The sequence below is a fragment of the Aquarana catesbeiana genome, linkage group LG05, assembly GCF_042186555.1.
Source record: "Aquarana catesbeiana isolate 2022-GZ linkage group LG05, ASM4218655v1, whole genome shotgun sequence".
Classification (NCBI taxonomy): Eukaryota; Metazoa; Chordata; class Amphibia; order Anura; family Ranidae; genus Aquarana; species Aquarana catesbeiana.
Window position 1 is genome coordinate 403,774,802 of NC_133328.1, and position 24,661 is coordinate 403,799,462.

The 24,661-nt window shown below is 42.4% G+C and overlaps 1 protein-coding gene across 3 annotated transcripts in view; it reads left to right on the plus strand.

Annotated features, from left to right (window-relative positions):
* CDKAL1 (CDKAL1 threonylcarbamoyladenosine tRNA methylthiotransferase) overlaps nucleotides 1-24,661 on the plus strand; it is a 1,191,002-nt gene that overhangs the window by 659,592 nt on the left and 506,749 nt on the right. For all 3 annotated transcript variants that reach the window (XM_073631142.1, XM_073631141.1, XM_073631143.1), the window contains one exon: nucleotides 9,388-9,533. In XM_073631142.1, the coding sequence (XP_073487243.1) occupies nucleotides 9,388-9,533 (146 nt within the window). The remainder of the gene's footprint in view (nucleotides 1-9,387; nucleotides 9,534-24,661) is intronic.

Here is a 24,661-nt window from a genome sequence, read left to right on the forward strand (position 1 = left end):
CAGACATCAAGGACATGTGACAAAATGACCCTACTTTTCCAACTCATTTAGGTTTCCTATATTTTGCTGAGGGCCCCTATATTTCCAATTCACAACCCTGCCTCTCATCTGCACCTCATATGTTCACCAAGATGCTAGCTCTGGTTTAAGCCCTGCTGCACTTTTGTGGAATTCCCATTATGGGATACTTGGGCTGCCTCCTGTTGCATGTGCCCCAGAATAAGTCAGTTGTGACATGACAAAACTCATAGGGCAGAGCAACATGCTGATATCATTGTGTAAACTGGAAGTGACCGTAAAACCGCCATACGTGCCGGCTGGAACTTTGTGCATACAGTATGTTTTTTATATATTGGAAGTGTGATTTTAAGGATTAATAGATATAATAGTTTGTAAGGGTTTTATACTATGCTGTATATTTGTCTTCACTATATTCTCCTAAGCATTAATTGGAGGTGAGAGGAGAAGTGAGATTGGATGTAGAAACTCAAGAACATCGACGAGAGTGCAACCTTCTGGAAGATTATACACTAAATAGCCTGTTTGACCTTTCTATAGTTAGGTCATCTACTGATAAGCCTACATCCAAACTTTTTTAATGTGGTGGCTCTTTTTAAGAGGTGATGTTGATGATTCTCCATCACGTACCTGTTCAAAGAAGGATTTTTGATCTCTTTACCTGGAGGACTGTCTTTTCATGTACTTTTTTCTTACTTTGTTCTGCTTTGAGTCAGAGGATGATTGTGGATATGGTGCATAGTGATGCTTTGGGAGAGCACCCCAGGCTATATTGTTTGTTATGGGTAACACAGCCTTTATATCTGAACAGGTCCCATTAAGAGACACATCATAGAAAGCTCCAGGAAATTAGTTTTGCACGCTCAATAATATTAAGCTTCCAAAGAGAATCTTGACCCTGAATTTAGGGTTCCACTTTGACAGGTATGATGAAAAATGTGTAACTGATTAATTTATGTCCTCTCAGCTAACCACACACCTACTGGATTATTAAATTAGTCACTTTGTTTAAACCCTTAAAGGTTCTGGCATCTGGTGTATTTCTTCCCCTCCCTTACCCCCTTACTCTGTCCCTCTCCAAATTTCCTTTCTTCTCTTAGGTTAGTTTCACACTGTCATGTTCTGTGTGGCTCGTGTTTGCGTGGGTACAGCGGCCTATTCATTTCAGTGGACTTCAGTACCCATGGTAAAACACAATAAAGCACCTTTAGCACCTTTTTTAGATTCTTAGCTGCACAAAAACTGCATGGTGCATTTGCACCATGCAATTTCCTGCGCCTGGAAATGTGCTGTGTTTTCAAATTGCCATTACGAAAGAAAGGCACCCCTGCACATCTGCAAAAAAGCAGCATTTTTTGGCTGTCACACACTTAGAATCACCTCAACAATGTGAACCTAGTCTTACCCTCTTTCTTCTTGAGGAAGTTAAAAAAAAAAAAAAAATATATATATATATATATATATATATATATATATATATATATATATATATATATATATACATTTTTTTTTTTTCTGGTCACTTAAAGCAGATTACACAGCACATCGCTTTGCTATGTAATCTGCCCCCCTCTAAACTGTAAAAAAAAAAAAAAAAAAAAAAAAAAAAGACCTAAACCTACCACTTTCTGTATGCCCTCTCTAAAGAGACCACGATAACCAGGCAGCTCCGCCCTGATCACCATGGTCAAAGGTGCCTCCCTCTGTGATAGGCTGCCTGCTCTCTGCTCTCCTCTCTCCCTCCTCACCCCCTCTTTCCTCCCTGTCAGCGCCCTCTCTGGCCCGGCCGACGAAAGCGGCTGCGAGTGATGTGCCCGGCCTGAAGACAGCTGATATTCAGTATTTACACTGCTCGTTTTTAAATACAACTTACACAGTGTGCTATGCCAGCCTCTAATAGAGGGACTGGCGTAGACTTATAATAATGCATTTACAACAGGGCTTGACAAATTTGCTTGGAATCTAGGAGCCAGCTAAAAAAGTTAGGAGCCAGGTTTTTTTTTAAACGACCGACAAAGCTTTATTTTCAATATAAAAAAAAAACCTAATCTTAAATTTACACAGAAAGACCGCCCCGCTAGCGGCCGAATAGCGCCACTAAAGCGACGATAAAACGGCGCTAAAAAAAGCGCCGCTTTACCGCCGACGCCCCCCGCGGCTCGGTGTGAAAGCGCTCTAAGGGTCCGATCAGGTCCGCCTGAAAAACAGACAGGCGAACCTGATCAGACAGCCCGTGGGAAAGGGGCCAAGCAGGGAGATAACAAATAAATTAATTTTAATTAAGAAAAAAAAAAAAACAGTTTTTACTTTAAAAATATAAATAAATAAAAATAAAAGCTATTACGGGAAAAAAAAAAAAAAAAAGGCTATCCCCACACTCACTTTCTTCTCTTCTCCACTTTGGGAAGGAGATGGGCAGGTAGTGAAAACAGGCAGGTATCGCAGCGCTGCGTCCATTAGCATTGCATTAGCATTGCTGGTTGTAATACCAACGGCCACCACAAGATGGCGCCAAGTTCCAGAAGGACCGAAGAAGGCCGCAAAGCCGCGGCCTCAATTACCGGCCGGCGCGGCCCGGCGCGATCGGGGGGGGGTCGGAGTCCGCACGGAGACAGGATACCCCCAGCTGTGCCGCCTCAGGCGCCAGGTCGCTAATTCTAGTCGCAAATGCGACCTGGCGCCCGGGGTTTGTCGAGCCCTGATTTACAACCACTTTAACCCAGAGCTCTGTGAGGCAGAGATAAATGGGAGATCTTGGAGTAGTGAGCCCTTTGAGAATGCTCTTAATTGTCTGAAAGTGTTGAGCATCTTCCCCTCTGTTGCTAGTGGCAACTGACAAAAAAAGAGTATTTCTCAATCAGAAAAGCTAAACCGTTTTCTAGAAAAGTAATTGAAAATGTAACCCTTTCAAAGCTAAGTAAAAGTGTCAGTGTCAAAGAGAAGTAAAAGTGTCAGTGTCAAGAAAAGTATAGTATTTTTTCCAGTCTGTCTCTATCTCTCTCTCTGCCTCCCCTCTCCCTCCCTCTCTCTCTCTCTCTCTCTTACTCGCTCTCTCTGTGTCTCTCGTTCTCCCTCTCTCCCTCTCTTTCTCTGTCTCTCTCTCTCGCTCTCTCTCTCCCCTCCCCTTCTCTCTTTCTCGCTCTCTCTGTGTCTCTCGTTCTCCCTCTCTCCCTCTCTCTCCCTCTCTCTCCCTCTCTCTCTCTCTCTCTCTCTCTCTCTCTCTCTCTCTCTTTTCTGCCTCTGGAGGCAAACCACCATCTATCCTTCTTTTTTTTTTTTTTTTTTTATAGTTATGGCTAGAAAAGGGAGGGGCTATAACCCCTCTATCATTTTGTTTTTTATCACCAAGACTAGCAGTAAGGGAAAATCCAAAAGTTTGAGTTGTAACTGGCACAGAAATAAAAGGGAACTCATTCAGTGGGGACCTTTGTTCAACAACTGTCTAAGAGGGGATTTCTCTTCCTGTTGTATCTGTCAGACTTGAGGATAACAGTAGTTCTCTCCAACAGGACACAGATGGCCAAAAAAAGCAAAAACAAATTGTGGTTTTTAAACATTCCCTACTCCACACAACACGCATTCCCAATCTACTCAAATGTCACAAATATTTTCTCAGAAAAATTTCACCAAAATCAGGATACTTAAGTATACTTTTGTCCTTCAAGGTAAATCTTAAATTGGAAACTTGTGAACTCTTGTAAATGCTTTTCAATGATCTCAATGCCTGAGCCTTCATTTAATGAAATATATTGATTGTGGTTAAGCACACCTGGGTAATCCTCATGATTGGTTTAAAATAAGCCCAAAATATGTACTGAGCCGTTTCACTGAAAAAGACAACACTGGATTTGATTTATTTCAGCCTATTGCGTCATATTTTACTTTGTTTTTATTGAAAAGGCAGGAGAAACATACAACCAACATTTGTAAGTTTTGACCTAAAATACTGCCAGTATAAATGGTCATTATACTGACAAAATAACAATAGTGCTAAAACATAATATGCTCTTCTCGCTGGTGCAGGTGGCCTAAGGCTTTTGACGCAGGTATTGTTAAGTAAATAATTGGATACTGAAGTCTGACTTATTCATGTTGGTCCTAAAACATTATAACCAATGGAAATGACTGGAAAGATATATCAAGAAAGGCCATGGGAAAATTGGCAGATGAGGCTTTAATAATTCAGATTTTGCTAGTGATGTAAAAATGGTTAGGTTGCTTTCACGCTGAGGCGCTTTACAGGCGCCTGCATAGCGCCTGTAAAGAGCCTCTCCTCTCACTCCAGTGTGAAAGCCCGAGTGCTTTCACACTGGAGTGGTGCGCTTGCAGCGCTGTAGGAGCTGTGAAATCAATGGGTAGCCTGCCAAACCACCAGCAAAGTGCTGCTGCAGCAGCGCTTTGCGGGCGGTTTTAACCCTTTTTCGGCAGCTAGCGGGGGTTAAAAGTGCCCCACTAGCGGCCAAATAGTGCCGCTAAAATGAAGGTAAAGCACCGCTAAAAATAGCTGTTTGAAGTCTGCTGCAGGTGGAAAAAAAAAGGGGGTAGGGGGGTTGGCTGTGGGGTTAAAAAAGTATAGCCCATCAATCCGGCACACCCTATTGCCTCATCTTAGTGGGTTTATATTTAAGCATTAATCTTTATTAATATAATGGACACATGCAAATAAGCCTTAAAACAAACCCACTGACCTTATCCTTAGTATGTTAGTTGTCTTGCTCAATCTTACTTTTATATATGTTAGGTCATTGACATTATAGAAGCACGTGAAATTAAAAATGTTAGTTCTACATACTACTTCTGGTCAGCAATTTATAAAATAAAATTGAATCCAGTGTGTTTGCATGACAACCAGACAACTAGTATTATCAGGAGGATAGATCGGCAATGGCAGCCTTTGTAATTCTCCTGAGACTGGTCTTCCTGTAAGGTAATGAGACATTCAAGGAAACATATGAGTTTAGTTTGACTTGGACAAAGTTCAAAAACATAAAATATGTCCAGGTTGGGTATTTATTAAACAGAACAAGTAATAATATCCTATAGATTTGCTCAGACTTGAAAGAATATAATAATAAAAATGTATGTAATACTTGATTGATGTGCTTTTTTAGACTTTTGACTGTTTAATAAATCAGTTGTCTTAGGTATTGGTTACCTGACTGTCTGCATTTGCTTCAAACAAATATTCAAATGCACACATTAAATTTTAAAAGCCAAGGAGGATACAGCAGCAGTGATGCATACAATAGAGTTGCCTAAAGCCAAGATTATCAACTGGAGACATGGTTCATAACTAGAGACATGGTTTATGGCCAAGAGGTGAGGCCCAATATTGGCTCGCTCTCTGATGATTTTTAAACAGCCTGGAGTGTTTTAGGGAAACAGTGTTTGAATTAAGTGCTTTTAACCCATATCTGCTTTGAGGCATTTAAAAATAAAGATGATATTTTCTTTTAAAAGTTTAAGACAATTCCTTTTCTGTGAGGCTATGCTGTGGGATCTTAGATTTTAGATTTATTTCCCATATACATGCAGCCTCTTGGTTAGGGTCAACTTTTCATAATCTTTTAATATAAAGCACAGCTGGGTACCAACATGTATAGTCCTTTACCTCTGAAATCGGAAGCAAAATGTATTGGTTTGTTAGATGCACATAAACACAGTTGAGATTCTACATCTCTGTTAAATTACTTTGAAGATTCCCATCACTTGAGCCAACAGAGTACATAGATAACATATGGATGTTACTATAGCACATCCTTCAAAAAACAAACCATGAAATCCTTTTATATTTTTGGGTTATTCCTTAAAGGATAAGTTCACCTTTTGTGACATGTTACTGTATACCTGTATTCAGGGCGTAGCATGTTTTTGTTGCAGTAGAAACCCCATTCCCCTTACACCACCCCCATCCCCTATTGTGACATTGGGCCAGGGATCCTCTCCCCGCATCTGTTGTCACAATTTAAAGAAAAACTGCTGTTGCATTGGGCTCTGCCCACCTAGCCTCGTCATTCATTCACAGTTCTGTGAATGGGAGAACTACAATTACCAACAGCCTTTGCAGCTGACAGCTTTAGTTCTCAATGAACTGCCAGGACGCTGTTGACCATTCTATGTAGTTTATTGATGCTGCCTGTGGGTGTGCAACTGCCTGCCTGTATGAGCAGACAAATACACTGACAGTCTGCAGGAGCCTGAGATTGCACCCATGATCTGCTGATCGCGGGTGCATTCCTTTGCAGGCTCCTAGTAAAAAAAAAAATAAATGCACATTTGTTTTACCTGCAAAAACGATGTGCGTTTATTATGTATTTATTTTTGCAAAAGTGAACTTATCCTTTAAGTCACCCTAGATAGGTGTGTTTATTTCCTAGGTGAGCATCTGTGTGGGGATGGTGCTGGCTGTAATCTGGCCTGTACCATTGCATTTCTCCACTACTGCTTCCAGAAACATGAAAGTTGTGTGAGTTATGCAAAAAAAAATCACTTTTCTGTCAGTGCTGCCAGGATGGCAATATATGGGATGATAGGTTCTCAGTAGTCCAGGAAGACAGGTGATGTGAGTTATAACATGAAAGAGTCCCAACAGAGAAGAACATGTCCAAAAGGAAAATATTATGACTGATTCATTTCCTAAATCTGTAAAATCTGTATGCATTTTCCTGAATGCAGATTTGTCCACCGGCACGGCTGTCAAATTGGGCTCAGCAGTTGTGTCTGTGCAGCCGCTGCATCCCAATAGACATGCATGTTACTATCACACAGATGCACGGAACACGCGGGCTTTCCAACAAGGACAAAGATGGCCCTTTAAATGGATGTACACATAAGTATGTTGGTGTGATTGAGACCTTAACAAACCAAGACACAGAAATAGCAGCCACCTTACTGTTTTGCCTCTGGCAGCAGGGACTTGGCATCTTGCCATCCTTTTAATGTAAACAAACAGCAAGCATGTCAGTTCCACACGTGCACAAACAGTGATCATCCCACATGTGAGGTATCACTGCGAACGTCAGATCATGAGTAGTCATTTTATCACTAGACTTCCTCTGTAAATCTAAAGTGGTAAACTGCAAAGACTTTTAAAGGATCGCCTGTGGATAGTAAAATTTACACCGTTTGTCACCGCTGCACAGGTGTGCGCAATTTTAAAGCATAACATGTTTGATATCTTTTTTTCTTGGAGTGACTTCTTTTACATTTTACAAAAAAATTGGGTTATGTACTTGTTTTTTTTTTTTTTTTTTTTGCATTAAAATTCAAAAAAGTGTATTTTTTGTTTTCTCAAAAATTGCATTTAAAAAACTGCTGCTCGAATACTGTGGCATACATTGGAAAATCCATCAATTTATTCTCTAGGGCCTCTGTATATAAAAAAAAAAAATAATATTGTTTGTGGATTCTAGACATTTTCTAGCAAAAAATACTGATTATTAAATGTAAAAAAAAATGCCAGAAATGTCCTATAGCTGAAGTGGTTATACAAAACCATTAAAATACATAATTGTCATCAAACACAGTTATAAAATGTTGTCTGTTCCATCAATACATTTGTGTATTCAATTTTCCAAAATGATACATTTTCCTTCCACGTTACAGTCCAATATGTATTGTAAATGTTGCTCAGCATTTGAGCAACAGTTACATTTTTGGACTGTAATGTGGAAGGAGAATGTATCCTTTTGGAAACATGAATACACAAATGTATTGATGAAACAGACAACATTTTATAACTGTTTTTGATGACAATTATGTATTTTAATGGTTTTGTATAAAATAAGGATTTTAATTATTGTCTCAATTTGTGCCTCTAAAATGTCAAAAGAAATTGTACTTGTTTATAGTTCTCACTACTGGGATGTGGCACTGTTGGCCAGATTTTATAGTTTAAACAGCAGTGGCTGAAACTTAATGAAACTCAACTTCACTGTCAGCTGTGATCTTGGAGAATGAAGCGTCGAGGTCAATGAGTGTTTTAAAGTGCTTGTAAAACTACTATCATGCCATCCCCTCTGTTAAATAAAGACATCTGCCACACAGTATGTGTTTTATAAAAAAATGCCAATTTCTACCTTCTTTCAGAGCGTCTCCGGCGCTCACGTGACTCCTTGGCTCTCTCCTCTCCTGGGCTGACAGCTCCAGCGGACGGGGCCGAGAACTCCTGCTGACGTCAACTGGGAGGAGAGGGAGTCATGTTAGCATCAGGAGGTGCTCTGAAAGAAGGTGGAAATTGGCATCTTGTTTATAAAACACATACTGTGCAGCACCTGTCCTTATTTAACAGGGGAGATGGCATGATAGTACAATAGTTATATAGCAGCAGGAGGGGAAGGGGTAGACACTCTTACAAGCTGACAGGCAGAGAGGGAGGGGGGAGAGGACAACAGGAGAGCTGCGGATGACAGAGGCATGTAAAACGGACCTCGGTGTCAGGAGCCGTGATTAACCGTGGTCAGTTTACAAAGGGGAGGGCAGAACCAGGCAGAATCAACCAGATATTTCAGGTGATACAGGGGGCCAAATTACATAGCACAAGCACTGTGCTGTATAACATGCTTTAAGGGAACAGGATCTATTTTTTTTTAGGGTAACAAACACTTTAAGCTCTTTTTTACTTAAGAATATGTAAAGCACGGGCATGGGTGCACGTTACAAATATATAAAAGTTCATAGCAGGTTTTGGACAGTTGGGGTATAAGTTAGTGTTTACCCACTGCTGTTTAAAGGGATTGTATATTAACAAAATGGTAACTGTAGTGTCACAATTGAGTATTCCCCTACTAGCCCCTTATGATGTAGTGACTCTTAGCCTGGTACACACTATTCGTTTGCTGGTCGGCTGCTGTTTTTTCAGCAGGCACGTCCAACATAAGCTTGCCCGGCTGGGATACATATGAATACATACGGTCTGAAAGTCCTAATGTTTTGGGTTTTTTTTAACCTGCCGGTGCCTCCCCTGACATTCGACCCGTGTGTATGGGGCTTGAGTTCATGATTAGGTCTGAATGACACTTTGTTTCACAGCTCCAGCAGGTGAAATTTGGAATCACCAAGGCATTGTAAAATCTTGTTATAAGAAGTGCCAGGTGAGGCGACACTTGTCAACCAAGTAACTTTTTTTTTTATTATTATTATATTGTGAGTTGCTGAAGTTGATTGCTGCACTTTCCATTATTTTATGTTCACGCTTGGGTGTTGTTGTTTACATACGTATTATTGACAAGTTAAACATATCCTTTTTAGAACAATTGAGGGTAAATTAAGCTAGCGTGTTGATTTTGTGCTGAGCATGTTGTTTACCAGTTATTTATTTATTTTGTTTCATGCACTTTGTTTATAACAGTACACTTTCTGTCTTTTCAGGAAATGGCAAAGATATTGAACCATCCACGTGTGTACGCGTTTCTGCACATCCCAGTGCAGTCCGCTTCAGACAGCGTGCTTATGGACATGAAGAGAGAATACTGCATAGCAGACTTCAAAAGAGTTGTGGATTTCTTAAAGGAGAGGTATATTTACTTGTGTGCAGTGTGAGATTAGCAGTGCTTTCTTCCAGCAAAATCTAAAAGGTAACATACTCCTATCACTGCACAGGAAGAAAAAGAAAAACTTCAAGGTTCCTAAATTCTTGGGAACAAAGCATTCATGCAGTTTTCACAACTTTCATCCCTGGGAGGCATATGTTTTATTGTTTAAAATCTTTATTTGACTTGTTCACATAACACAGGATGAGAGAATGTGAATAAAGATATGTGCAGGTAGTCTCTATTCTACCCTGTGTTCTCCTAGAAATAAAATAAAAAAAGCTTTGCTGAAGAACGCTGGAAAAGTAAGAGTTTTATAGAGCAGTGGCAGTTTTGCATAGTGTTCCTATGAGAAGACTGATCCCCAGTGCGGGAGAGGTGACAGATATAGCAATCTAATAGACACATTACTTTATGAGCTGTAATTTCTCAGCTCTGTCTGCATCTACATGACTGATATGTCAGTGTTCTGAGGTCTTCAGTGTTTGCTTGTACATCCCTGAGGACTAAACATGTGTTAATACAATTACTTTGACTTTATCTCAGCCATGTTTGACTAAACTCAGATTTTCTAGATGAAATTTTAGAAACAACATTGCTTGAGTTCACATTAGGCAGATGCTATCTTTGTGTTAAATATCATGAGTCGGTTATTTAACAGGAAATTAAACATTGTTCTTCCTCTATCATTTTGGAATCCACAAGAGTGTACACCTTGTACTTATGCTAGCACAGTGTAAAACTTCAGTTGGCAGACTTTTTTTTTTTTTTTCATTTACACTTTTTACTTCTTTATTAGTAAAACAGACATAGAATTAACCTACTGATTATTTTAAAAGTCTGTTAGTCATACCAGTCAAAGAGTTGGAGACTGTCTAGTAAAATGCTAGGTGTGCAGAAATGCAGCCAATGACTCATTCTGTTTATTAATCTCATGTTCCCATCTTTACATCATTCATAACTAATTTTCAATACTTTTGCTGAAGAGAGAAACATCATTTGCTAATGGCAGAGATGTCAGTTCTTTTCCTGTCAGTTGTAATTGTTCTGCTTTGAGATTTTTTTTTAGACAAAATATCAAAGATTAGGCACAGTACTACCTTGATTGAGACATGTCTCCCACCAAAAAGCTTAAGCCAGTTATAGACAGTTCAAATCTTGGCCAATTTAGCAGGAACTGGCAGAGATTTGAACCATATATGGGCAGGCTGAATGTACCCAAGCTGATCGATCAACTTGGGTAAAACCATCCTGTCAGATTTTGCACTAGCAATAATCACTGTGTTCTCCTGGCGGGGACGTCTTCCCCTGCGCCCCCCCTTCCTGCTGGGAGAACATAATGGCTCTGCGGGAGGGATTCCCCCATCAACACTGACTGCATTGATGGGGGAATCAAGTGATTTTTGCTCCATCTACGGCCGGCTTTAGCTTACAGCTTGTGTGCCAGCTCCTACTGCATCATTACCATTATTGCCTATACAGGGCTGGACTCAGATTCCTAAAACTGTGTGATAAAATAATATTTCTTTTTCATACATCATGGGACACAGAGTTAGGCTAATATTCATTACCTGCTGGGTTTTACTTTATCTCCAGGTAAATGGACACTGATAGACCAAAGGTTTTTAGACAGGAAGTGATCCCCTATATAACCCCTCCCATACAGGAAGTACTTCAGTTTTTTTACCAGTGTGCAAGGTGAATGGCATGGTTGTTTTGAGCTATCTGAGCTCCAGGTTCTCTAGTCCCTCAAACAGTTCTTAAATGAATCAAGGGATTGACCGATCGGATCCATTTGACACAGGCTTTATATGCTTAGATAAATGGTACCCGAGCCTCGCAAAGAAGACTCAGGATCCTGCAAAGTTTTGCCTGTAATGCGGCCTCCGTGCGCTGCAAAGTGGAATCCTGGACACTACAGCGCTAAGGCATTCCTGCAGGGTGCTGTACAGGTCCAAGGGAGTGGACCATAAGCATGAAAAGGGTACCCAGTCCTTGAAGGTCCTCAAGTGACAGGAACCCGCCGTGAAGGGTGAAGATTGGGCTCTTAGTTTCTAAGTTGCCCTGTGCCTGGACGGGTAAGTGAGACCCCTTTAATTACTTATTGTGGGGTGTCCCAGTGATTGTAACAATCAGTCAAGCTAGCTAGAGGCTGGACACCTGCGTTTGGTGACCATACAGGGGAGTTGTGGGCTAGCTGAGGGTGTTTGCAAGGTGTACCTTTTTTGCTAGTGTCTGGCACATAGTCAGCTTATTTAAGCTCTGTATGCCAAGCATGCGTGCTTCCAGAAGGCAGCTGTGGGACACAGAGCAGGCTTTGAACCAGGCAATTGCAGCGGTTCATTTCTCCTTACCCGGTTCACGTAAGTCACCAGGTGTTTGGCACCTATGTCATCAGTAGTTCCTGATGAACCTAGTCGTATCCCTAATGTTGTATCCCCTGAAGGACCAGAGACTTCCGACCAATCTGAGCTGCTGTGCCTATCTGGGATTGTGCCTACAGTCAACGCTGCTGCTTCACCATTTATCACGAAGGATGAACTGTCCTTAGCCCTAGCCGGGTTAGAGCACAGGAGTGCTGGCATGATTGCCTCCATCCCGCAGGGTGGCAAGAAGCGTGACAGATCCCCCTCCCTGGAGCCTCTTAGTCTGAAGCAGGAATGGGTTGAGGGTGGGGAAGAGCTTAAAGTTCAGGATTCTGTGGATGGCCTGGCGGATGAGTTTGCTTCCGAGCAATCTGGACAGGAAGATATCCAGTTGGTGTCTACCTCTCAATCATAGAGGCTTTTGATCCTGACTCTTACTGAAATGGTTCATTCTGCCTTTAAGTTGATTCTTGCAGAGGTTACTGAGCCTCCCTGGTCCTCTTTGGAATCCCTGAAGCCTCTTCAGGCCACACAGGCTTTCCCCTTACACCCTCTGTTGGAACAGGCAGTGTATGCTAAATAGGAACATCCTGACAGGATTTTTGTTCCTCCTAAGAGGTTTTCCCTTTTATATCCCATAGATGAAAAGATTTAAGTAGAGCATGCCAGCCATAGATGCAGAAGTCTCTTCCTTACACAAGAACTTGACTTGTCTGGTAGATAATGCACAGGGCTTGAAAGACCCTGTTGACATGAAATTGGAGTCATTATTAAAGGCTTCCTTGTCTTTGGCCAGTTCAGCTATTCAGCCAGCTGTTGCAGCAAGTGGTATCTGCCAGTCCGTAAAGGATCAGATCAGATGGCCTAACCAGGAGGATGATCTGCCTGAAAATAAGACAGATATTCCTCGAGCACTGTATATTGCTGTTGACGCCTTAAAGGGTTCAATAAAGCAGGTTTTCCGTTTGGCTCTCTTTTCTGTACATATGCACAGACTTTTGTGGCTTAAGAACTGGTCAGCCGAGCTTCCCTGTAAGAAGTTATTGTCAGGTTTCCCCTTTCATGGGGAACATTTATTTGGTGATCATTTGGACGAATATATTCAAAAGATTTCCGGAGGGAAGAGTTCTCTACTTCCTTTGAAGAAAAGCACCAGGCGTCCCTCGTTTAAAACCTCAGGGACTGCTTCCTCAAAATGTCTCAGCGCCAAGGCAGTTCTGCCACCAACAGGGGCTAGTGCCAAAAAAATCCCTGGGTCCAAAATTCTTCTAAACCCAGCACCAAGCCCTTCTTTTTAGGGGGACGCTCCCACTCCATCGGGTGGGGGGAAGCCTGCTGAACTTTGCGGACATTTGGAGAACAATAGTTCAGGATGAGTGGGTAACCTCAACTATATCCTGCGGCGTTGCGGGGGGTTCCCTCTCCGAGGTTATTAAGATCCAGTGTTTCCTCAGATCCTCCAAAAAGAGACTTATTGCTTCAGGCACTACATTATTTAGAAACTGGAAAATAGTGCTGCGCAAATATAAAGTCCTCCAAAGATCATATATCAGATGAGATAAGTGAAGTAAATAACAGGAACCACCAGTGGATGCTCTGGATTACAGAAAACAACAGACTAGTGACTGTGATTCCTCCACCGGACATGGATGGCCCCTCACCTTAGATACTCGTCCTGAAACAGGTCACACAGCATAAATAGCATACACTAGATAGATGGATCCAGATGATGGTATCGCCTTCACACTCCAGAACTCATCAAATAGGAACGAATGATGCATATGTAACACAAAAGGGCAAAAAACATAGTGCTCTCCGTAGAAAATTTATTAAATATAAAACGTAGAAATGTGCACTTACTGAGACCGGCACTCAGATCCGAGTGCCGGCTAAAAGACTTGCAATCGTATCAGCCAATGGCCGCGGGTGACGTCATGCGCTCCTAGCCCCCATACGCGTTACGTCCTATGGGCGGGACTTCATCAGCGTGGGGCGGGATGCACAGCGGGATGCTCCAATACGTAATTTAAACAAATTTCAAGCTTATATCAGTATACAGATGTATATTCGTAATTTAAATATGAAAAAATATTTTCTCTCCAATCCAGTACCACGGACTACTCCCCCACTGGATACTACCTCTAGACATTCCAATCTTTGGAATCGATCCATTTTTAACCTTATCTGTAGTGATAATAGGCACTTGGAAGTATTTAAGAATATGGTATGTCATGATCTTGATCAACTCAAGATCAAGAAGGCTTGAGACTCACTAGCTATCAAAAGAGGCATCTCCTCCCTAGAACAAAGGAAGGACATAGTAATCCGGCCAGCGGATAAGGGGGGTGGGCTGGTTGTGCTCACCAAAGCGTATTATCAGGCAGAAATGGAAAAATTATTGAATGACCGAAATACCTATCAACTTTTGAGGAGTGACCCTATGTTGTCTTTCAAGAATAATCTACATTGTTTAATTGAAAAAGGTAAAAGTAAAGGAATTCTAAATCCCAAAGAGGCTGCCTACTTAGATCCATTCTATTGTAGGACCCCTATAATATACATTTTACCCAAATTACATAAAAACCCTGAACATCCACCTGGTCGTCCGATCGTGAATGGAATTGATTCCGTAACCTCGAGATTAGGCCAATACCTTGATTTTTTTCCTTCAGCCGCTTGTCATAAAAACCAAAGCGTTTTTACGCGACACTAAACAAATCCTTCAGATCTTAACCACTCTCCCATGTACCTCGTCTAGTATATTGATAACTGCAGACGTTGGTTCTTTATATACAATCATTGAACACAAGCAGGCCTTGGAGTCTGCAAAATGGGCTTTAGCAACCTCCGACCTCCCGAGTGACCATATCTCCTTTTTATTAGAAAGTTTAGAGTTTTGTTTGTCGAACAATTATTTTTGGTTTAACGGGGATTTTTTTCTGCAGACACGAGGTGTGGCTATGGGGGCTAGGTTTGCTCCCAGTGTGGCCAACCTCTTTATGGCCCACTGGGAGGAAGATACCATATTTCATGACCCCCCGTCACAATTGTCGTGCTACAGACGATATATCGATGATTTATTCATGGTGTGGGAAGGTGATATGGCGAGCTTACAAAATTTTATGGATAAGCTGAATGATAATAATAAAAACATCGAGCTAACATGGACGATCAACCAACAACAGATCACATTTTTAGATCTTGAAATTTTTAAAGGGGAGGTGGGTTTCCAAACCAGAAATCACTTTAAAGCAACAGATAGGAATGCGTATATTCCACTGACTAGTTGTCACCACAAGTCTTGGCTCTGCAACATACCAAGAGGCCAATTTATCCGCTTGCGCCGTAATTGTACTTCTGATGAAGACTTTTTATTGCAGTCACAAGTGCTGGCAACTAGGTTTAAGGAAAAAGGGTATACGCAAGCCTCAATAGATTCAGAAATAGCTGAAGTATTGGCAACTGACAGGAAAACTGTTGTGGCGGATAAGGTCAAACCTACGGAAACTGATGATAATGCCACTAGCTATCGCATTATACTGGATTACAATATCCAGTATAAAAAATTCGAACATATAATAGCTAGACATTGGCCTATCCTTAAAGGGGATCGGATCCTTGGGCCTGTTCTCAAAGGGGATCGGATCCTTGGGCCTGTTCTCCCTGAACATTCACGGTTTGTATACCGTAAGGCCCCGTCTTTACGTGATCGGTTAGCACCGGGGGTCATTGATCCACCTAAAATAGGGACCAACAGGTTGTTTGGTTTTCTGTCTGGCTTCTACGCGTGTGGCAAATGTGCCACGTGTAGGAAAACCAGCAGAAATATCAAAAGGCGGAAAGAATTTATTTCAAATGTCACACACAAAAGTTATCAAATTGAAGGTTTGATTACGTGCTCATCAGTGGGGGTGGTCTACATGCTGGAGTGCGACTGTGGCCTCCAGTATGTAGGCCGGACCTCAAGAGCTCTACATGTGAGAGTTGGTGAGCACATTAGTAACATTAAGAGGGGGGTCAAAACCCACAGTGTGTCCAGGCATTTTCGCCTTTGTCATCACAGGGACACTAAATGCCTCAAATTTTGGGGGATAGAGAAGGTTCCCCGGCAGTGGAGGGGTGGCCATTACATCAGACAACTCAGCCGTAGAGAATCATTCTGGATCTACGAGACTAAGGTCCTTTCCCCAGCCGGAATGAATGTTGATTTTGATTTGAATTGTTTTATTTCTAATAGATAATTTTATGGATTTTTTTTTTTTTTATATTTTTTAATATTTTTAATTACAATTGATTATGTACATGCGATCGTATCTAGTCGATGTCCGTGGTTTGATGTTCTTCCTTTTATTTTTCACTATATTTTACTCTATGCGATTTTTTTTGTACGACTGTATGCGATTTTAAAAATAAATTGCTATATTTTCTACATTTGAAATAGGCATTAAGCTGACTAACATTCTATGAAGATTTATGTGTCTTGGGGTAGCCTCTAACTTGTTCTTTATAAATTTATATATTTTTCATTTGTGGAATTATCTATACATAGATTAGTAGCGTTAACTTTTCCCTACTCCGGTGGAGACTGAGGGCAGCGCTGACTACTAGTTTAGATACCGCTGCTGGGACCTGCTGGATTCATGTTCCCTCTTGATTTGCATACCGTCACTGTGATTGGTTCTGCCGCCACTATGGTATCGTACATATACAAAGCGGGCCGTCACTGTGCATCCCGCCCCACGCTGATGAAGTCCCGCCCATAGGACGTAACGCGTACGGGGGCTAGGAGCGCATGACGTCACCCGCGGCTGATACGATCGCAAGTCTTTTATCCGGCACTCGGATCTGAGTGCCGGTCTCTGTAAGTGCACATTTCTACGTTTTATATTTAATAAATTTTCTACGGAGAGCACTATGTTTTTTGCCCTTTTGTGTTACATATGCATCATTTGTTCCTATTTGATAAGTTCTGGAGTGTGAAGGCGATACCATCATCTGGATCCATCTATCCAGTGTATGCTATTTATGCTGTGTGACCTGTTTCAGGTCGAGTATCTAAGGTGAGGGGCCATCCATGTCCGGTGGAGGAATCACAGTCACTAGTCTGTTGTTTTCTGTAATCCAGAGTGTCCACTGGTGGTTCCTGTTATTTACTTCACTTATCTCATCTGATATATGATCTTTGGAGGACTTTATATTTGCGCAGCACTATTTTCCAGTTTTATGCTATTGAGGTGTTGTTGAATTAACCTTAAGTGCTTGGTGCATTTATTCTTTGTGTCCGATTGATTAGTCAGCGCTGAATTTATATATATTATATTTCTGACTACATTATTTAGTGCATCAAGAATTGACTGTAGAGATTCCTGTACCCAAGAGGGGAGCAGGGTTTTGCTCTAATCTATTTATGGTTCAAAAACCAAATGGGGACACAGGGCCCATTTTGGACCTAAGATCCCAGAACCAGTATCTACTGATCCAGTCCTTTCGGATGGAGTCTGTCCGCTTTGTAGTAGCCTCACTCCAGATGGGAGACTTTCTAGCCTCCATCAATATGAAGGATGCAAATTTACACGTACCTATCTTTTAGTCTCATCAAAGGTTCCTGCGATTTGCAGCAGAGGAACGTCATTTTCAGTTTGTGGCTCTACCCTTCGGCTTACTACCGCTCCCTGGGTGTGCCACCAGTACTGGGTTCCTTTTGCTAGGGTATCTGGACGACCTCCTGCTCAGAGATCACTCACTACAGGCTCTAGAACAGACATAACAAGCACAGTGCAGTAAGCTTAGGCTGGATCAAAAGTCAACCTTGAGACAAGCTCAAAGTCTAAAGTATTTAGGTCTGATCCTAGATACGGTCCAAGCAAGAGTATACTTGCCACCAGCAAGAATCTGTGCCCTGAAGGATCAGGTGTGTCAGATAAGGGGCACCAGACAACCCTCCATTTGGCTCTGCATGAGTCCTCTAGGGAGGATGGTATCCTCCTTCGAGGCGGTGCCCTATGCCCAGTTCCATTCCAGGCCTCTACAACAAGACGTCTTGTTGGCTTGGAACAGGAGAGGACAAGCCCTGGATTATCCAATGTTCTTATCTCCTTGGGCACGCTTAAGCCTAAACTGGTGGTTGCAGGATCAGAACCTGCGAAAGTGAAGATCCTTCCTCCTGGTAACTTGGAGAGTACTGACTACAGATACCAGTCTCTCAGGCTGGGGAGTGACCCTCGAAGGGCTCACAGCTCAGGGGAAATGGTCAAGGACAGACCAGATCCTGCCCATCAACGTCCTGAAATTACGGGCAGTACGTCTAGTCCTACGGTCCTGGATGGTGGAGCTTCAGGACTGCCATATCTGGTTTCAATCCGACAATGCCACTGCAGTGGCCTATATAAACCACCAAGGTGGTACCAGGAGTTGTTCAGCTCTGAAGGAGATGAACCACATACTAGCGTGGGCAGAGGGACGTGTGTTGATTCTATCGGCAGTCCATATCCTGGGAGTAGAGAACTGGAAGGCAGATTATCTCAGTCGCCAGCAGATCTGCCTGGGGGAATGGTCCCTACACCCAGGGGTGTTCCATGAAATTTGCCAGTGTTGGGGATGGCCAGAGGTCAACCTATTGGCAGCCAGGTTCAACAACAAGCTACAGCAGTTTTTGTCCCGAACAAGAAATCCTCTGGCAATCGGAGCAGATGCTCTGGTAGTTCAATGGAGCCAGTACTCCCTGGTTTATGCTTTCCCTCCGATCCCTCTCCTTCCACATTTGTTGCCCAGAATTGGGAGAGAGGGAGTTCGTCATTCCGTTGGCTCCAGCCTGGCCCAGAAGGCCCTGGTTCCCGGAGATTGTGAGACTGAAAAAAGACGGGCAATGGACGCTTCCAAGTCGCCCCGATCTACTGTCTCAAGGTTCTATATTCCACCCCAATTTACAGTCTCTAAATTTACCGACATGGCTATTGAAGCCAGGGTCTCAAAGGACCGTGGCATCTCGGGACTAGTGGTGTGTCTACCCTAGTGAATGCTAGAAAAGCTGTCATTAGGAATTTCTATCATAAGGTCTGGAAGACTTATATTGCTTGCTGTGAAGCCAAAAAATGGCATCCTCGAAAAATGTGATTGGGAAAATTCTACAGTCAGCTTTGGAAATCAAATTGGCTTTAAGTACAATCAGCGGTCAAGTTTCGGCCCTATCAGTATTCTTCCAAAGGTCTTTAGCCTCCCATTTAATCATCCGAACCTTTATGCAGGGGGCAACTCATTGCTTTCCCCCATTAAGTCACCTATGTGTCCCTGGGACTTAAACTTTGTGCTGTCTGTGTTACAGAAACAACCATTTGAGCCGATCAAGAAAATTCCATTAGACTTGCTGTCGCACAAGCTAGCCTTCCTGATGGCCATCACCTCGGCTAGAATGGTGTTGGAGTTGGCGGCCCTTTCATGCAGGGAACCATACTTGATCCTTCACCACAACAGGGTCGTTTTACGACCTGTTCCATCTTTTTGGCCAAAAGTGATGTTGACCTTTATTTTAAATCCGGACATTATTTTGCCTTGTTTTTTCTCTCAGCCTCGTTCGGCGGAAGAGAGACGACTGCATTCTTTGGTCGTTGTCCAGGCAGTCAAGGTTTATTTGTCTAGATCTACAAATATATATAACGTGTAGCGCTATGTGTATAAACAAAAAAAACTTAAGTTGGAGCCATCTTTCAATGGCCAAAAGTGAACATGAAAAATACTTCAAAAATGAAATAAAAGTGACTCTATACAAAAAGTGCACTATATAATACAAAATGATATGTAAAACATAATAATATCAACAATACACCAGTAAAATGTGAAGACAGGACCAAATTATAATTAGATGGGAAATCAACCCAAAGAAAAGTCTGTAAATAATTAAAATTGTGTTCCTGGTGAAAATCAAAAACCACCACCGACAGTCTTTGAGGATTAACTGATGAAAACAACAACGGAATGTCACTGATGGGTGAGGAGGTAAAACACCAAATGAAATGTGACGTCTTGAATAGGTAACAGGACCATCACCAAATCATCTGCGGAGGCTTACCGGAAGTAGGGGACTTGAAAAGACATACGTCTTACAAGTCTCAAAACGCTTGTTTAGCCGCCAAGGCTGGCAGGATAAAACATCGGGTATCCACAACTTCAATTCAAGGAGGGGGGAAGATCTCAACAGCTCAAACCGTCCAGACGTATCCACAGACCCACCGGATGTTTATTTAAAAACCATGAGAGGAAAAAAAACTCACATGGCATAATATCGTTTAAAAAGCATACATTTAATGGAACAAATAAAAAAAACACTCACATGGTATATGATCATAAACAGCTCAAATAATGTCAAACGCGGTGATCATAGGGAATCCACCCAACATGTTTCGGCTGCCAAGCCTTCATCTGGGGTGTGGACCCCCCCTATCCCACCGCTATTTAAACTAAAAATGACCCCCACTGGGAGTGTCACAACACAGGAAGTGGCCGACTGACGTTACTTCCGGTTCTCAAATTAGTGTGTACATACTATATATAAAATGTATCATAGAAACAGTAGGCGATGTTTATATCGCCAATCAAAAGATACATAGTCAGAAGTAAAAAATGTAAAAAATGCTGATATTGTGGCCGGCCGGTCCGGAAGTATTCGGGGTTAAAGCCAAGCCTCCTTCTCGGCCCGGCCAGATTGTATGGGACAGAGCGTCATCACGCTCCGCCCCCTTCTTTTTCCCTCAGTCAGACCCTGGAGCCATGCGCGGAAGCGGAACTCACAAACAGGAAGTTCGCCCGCGCACCACGCCTCGCTTTGGGCGGTGGATCGTATAGGTCGAGGCACCACAACGCCACGCCCCCGGATCTCGCATCTATGTCTATTAAAAGTGCGGCCGGCCTCATTGAAGGTCCGCCCACATTACCGCCCACATAGCTAGAGAAAGCCCAACCTCCTGTCCACAACGGCATGTAAACTCCCTATATGGAGAGCCGTAGTTGGACGGAGAGGGCCGGAAATGAGTCATAGCGCTCTGGCCATGAAAAGCAGTGTCAGCAAAGGTGGTAAAAACAAACATTGTGTAAAACATATATGCCGTGGGTCAAAAAATCCGGCGAAAATAACAAAATAATGAAGCCTAACAGGGAGTGAATATTAAATTTGGGAAGATGGTGACACTACCAATGGGGGGCATCCCACCTAACATATATACCCCAACATATATAGGGAGAACTGACAGTAAAAATCCTATGCAAAGGGAAACATTTGCCATATGGGGAAAGATTAGATCAAAAAATGAATCAAAAAACAAAAATAAATTGTTAGTAATCAAAACACTACAACTAGCAATGATAAGCTACCGTAGATATAAATTCCGAATATTTGTTCCAAAAGGTGCAAAGATAAAATGGAATAAAATGAATGTACCAAAAAATTGGAGGTCGTAGATAAAATAACTAAGCCTGATTGATAAATGAGTTGATGTCCCACTCCACGTTAATACCTTGCGGAAAGTGGGAACCCAATTCATAAATCCAGTAGGTCTCCAACCTGGAGACCCCCCTAAGTATTGACCCCCCCCGCCAGGGGGCCACATATTTATCAATAATAAGAAACTGGGTGCCCTCAGGGTTACGATCATGGAATTCTCTGTAATGACGGGGCACAGTGTGTTTGGTACTACCTGCCTTAATAAGATTAATGTGCTCAGAGACTCTCGTGGTGAAGGACCTAATCGTCCGTCCCACGTATTGCTTCCCACAGGGGCAGGTCAAAAGGTAGACTACCCCTGTCGTGGCACATGTGCAAAACTGTTTTATCTTGTGGGTACGACCGTTCACCGTTGAGGAGAAGGTATAACTAGTGCGTCTACCGCTAGTGTTATACTGACAAACTAAACATTTCTTACAAGGGTAGAACCCTATCAGGTTGTGAAAAAAAGAAGGTTTAGTTGGGGGGTTAACCACATTAGGTGCCAACCTGTTCCGGAGGGATGGAGCTCCCCTAAAAACTATCTTGGGAGTAATGGGCAGTCTAGGGCCCAAGATTCTGTCCGTTTTTAAAAACATCCCAATGATGTTCAAGGATTCTTCTGATATGTTTATGTTGGATGGAGAAAGATGTCATAAAGGACCATTTAAAGTCCTCATCTACTCGCTTAGGTTTGTCCTCCAAAAGTGATTGGCGGTCAACTAAACTTGCGTTATCGATCTCCTTATCTAGGTCCGAGGTTTTGTAACCCTTTTCTAAAAATCTATTCTTCAAAGACGCTGCTTGGGTCCTGAAAGTATTAAGATCACTACAGTTCCTGCGTAATCGCAGGAACTGGCTCTTAGGGACTGATCTGATCCAGGGGACATGGTGGCAGCTATCGGTAGGAATATAACCATTCCGATCAGTGGACTTAAAGTGTGTACTAAATACAAATTTGCCCTCCCTTCTATCAATAACCAAGTCCAAAAAATGGACAGAGGTGGTACTCGCCTCGAAGGACAAAACAATATTCCTATCATTAGCATTGAGGTTCGTGAAGAAGATGGCCAGATCGTCTTGGCTCCCAGTCCATAGGAGGAGGACGTCGTCTATGTACCGCGCCCACAGCAACAGGTGTGGGCATTGCATGGCATAGACGACATCCTCCTCCCATTTGGCCATAAATAAATTGGCCAGACTGGGAGCAAACTTCGCTCCCATCGCGACACCCCTGTGTTGACGGTAAAATCTCCCATCAAACCAGAAATAGTTATGTTGAGTTGCGAACTCAATTAGTTCGATGATATAGTCCACCTGGGGTGAGGCGAGGGAAGCGTCCTTATCCAGAAAACACTTAACTGCATCAATACCTCTATTATGCGGAATGCAGGTGTAGAGAGAGGCAACGTCCGCAGTTGCCATGATCAGGTCGCCGGAATGGGAAACCTTGGAAAGTAAATTAATCACGTCCTTAGTGTCCTTTAAATAGGACGGCATCTTGGTGACAGATGGCTGAAGGAAGTAATCAATGTACTTGCCGATTTTTGAGGTGACCGAATCGATGCCACTAATAATTGGTCGACCTGGAGGATGTTGAGGGTCCTTATGCACTTTAGGCAGGTAGTACATAACAGGTATACGCGGGGCTAATGGGACTAAAAATGATCTCTCCTTCTTATTTAGAATGTATGAATCATACCCTTTAGAGACCAAAGCTTGTAACTCTTTTTTGTATTTATGTGTAGGGTTGTTGGGAAGTTCAACATACGTTTCCTGATCTCCAAGAATATGGTACATTTCCTGAATGTAATCTGATTTGTTCAATAAAACTATGCCACCGCCTTTGTCGGCGGGGCGTATGACTAAATTTTTATTGTCACATAAAGTATTCAAACCTGCTGAAGGTAGAGGGTTGTGGAATTTGCGTTTAAGTGGAACATTAGCAAGATCCTTCAACACAAGTTCCTTAAACAAGTTGATAGCTGGTGGAAGTTGTGTTGGAGGGCTAAAAAGAGAAGGGTTGGATAGGCCCGAATGAACTGTACCAGACGTTGCCGCTCTGGCAATATTCCTAGAAGGGTTAGAGATAATATATCTCTGGACATTAATCTTCCTAACGAACTTCTGAATGTCGATAAAGGTATCGAACTTATTTAGTTTGCGTGGAGGGGCGAACTTAAGACCTTTATTTAAGATGATTTTCTCTTCATTAGTGAGAATGGTGTCACTAAGATTGAAAACCCCTTGACATGCTAAGTCCTTTGTCTTTTTTCGCCTCTGAACCCTCCTCCCTCCTCTGGACCCTCTCTTGTTTCCGGACCTCTTTTTTTGTTTTGGGGGTCCTCGTGAAAACCCCGGGTGGTCCGTGATCCAGAGTGGGGTTGTTTATAGGGAGATGGACCATATCCAGCATTGGGGAATGGATAGATATTATCGTTATAGTGATCCCGCAAGGGAGAGTATCTATTGTATGTGGACACAGGGGGATGCCTGTAGTGAGGTGGGTTCTGATATGGAGAGTAATGGGAATACTCATAACTGCGACCAGGGGAGCCTCTATAATGGGGGCTGTCCTGCTCATAGTACCGACGTTCATCATGACCACGATGGTCACCCCTATTTCCACCTCTACCCCTGCTCCTAGAGTAATTACCTCTGCCTCTTAATTGTTTTCTAGGGGAATGAGTACTAGGATGTCGGCTCCTACGTGAAGAGGAGCCCCCATCCTGAACCTGACCTCTATTATCAGGAAGTTTTGGGCGAACAGAGGGCTCCGTAGAGGGAACTGTTACATTAGTACTCGAGGAATTAATATCCATTGCAACCTCTAGGGTAGGTGTTGCAATGGATTTCTGCCAACCAAACACTTTACCTGCCTTATAATCGCCAGTATCGCGGGAATACTTTTTGTGTTTTTTGATTTTTTGTTCTTTGTCTTCCTTTACAAGATGAGCTTGCAAATTGGATGACAAAGTATTGTATTCAGCTGAGTTTTTAAACATAAGTAATTTATCCTTAAGCTCCTTGATCTCTCGATCCAAGATGGTAAGTCGAATACGCTTCCTTGAGATCAGGAAATCAAGGAACTTAATACCAGCATCGTTAAAAAATTTGAACCAGGTGTCAAGTTCAGATTCACCCTGTTGAGGGTGAACATCCCATCTGAGACTTCGTGGGATCATGCCTTCTGACACATACTGTTCTAGGAAGACAAGATCCCACTGGAGGTGGAGCTCAGAGGTCATGACATTTTTTAACCTCAAAAAAAGGCC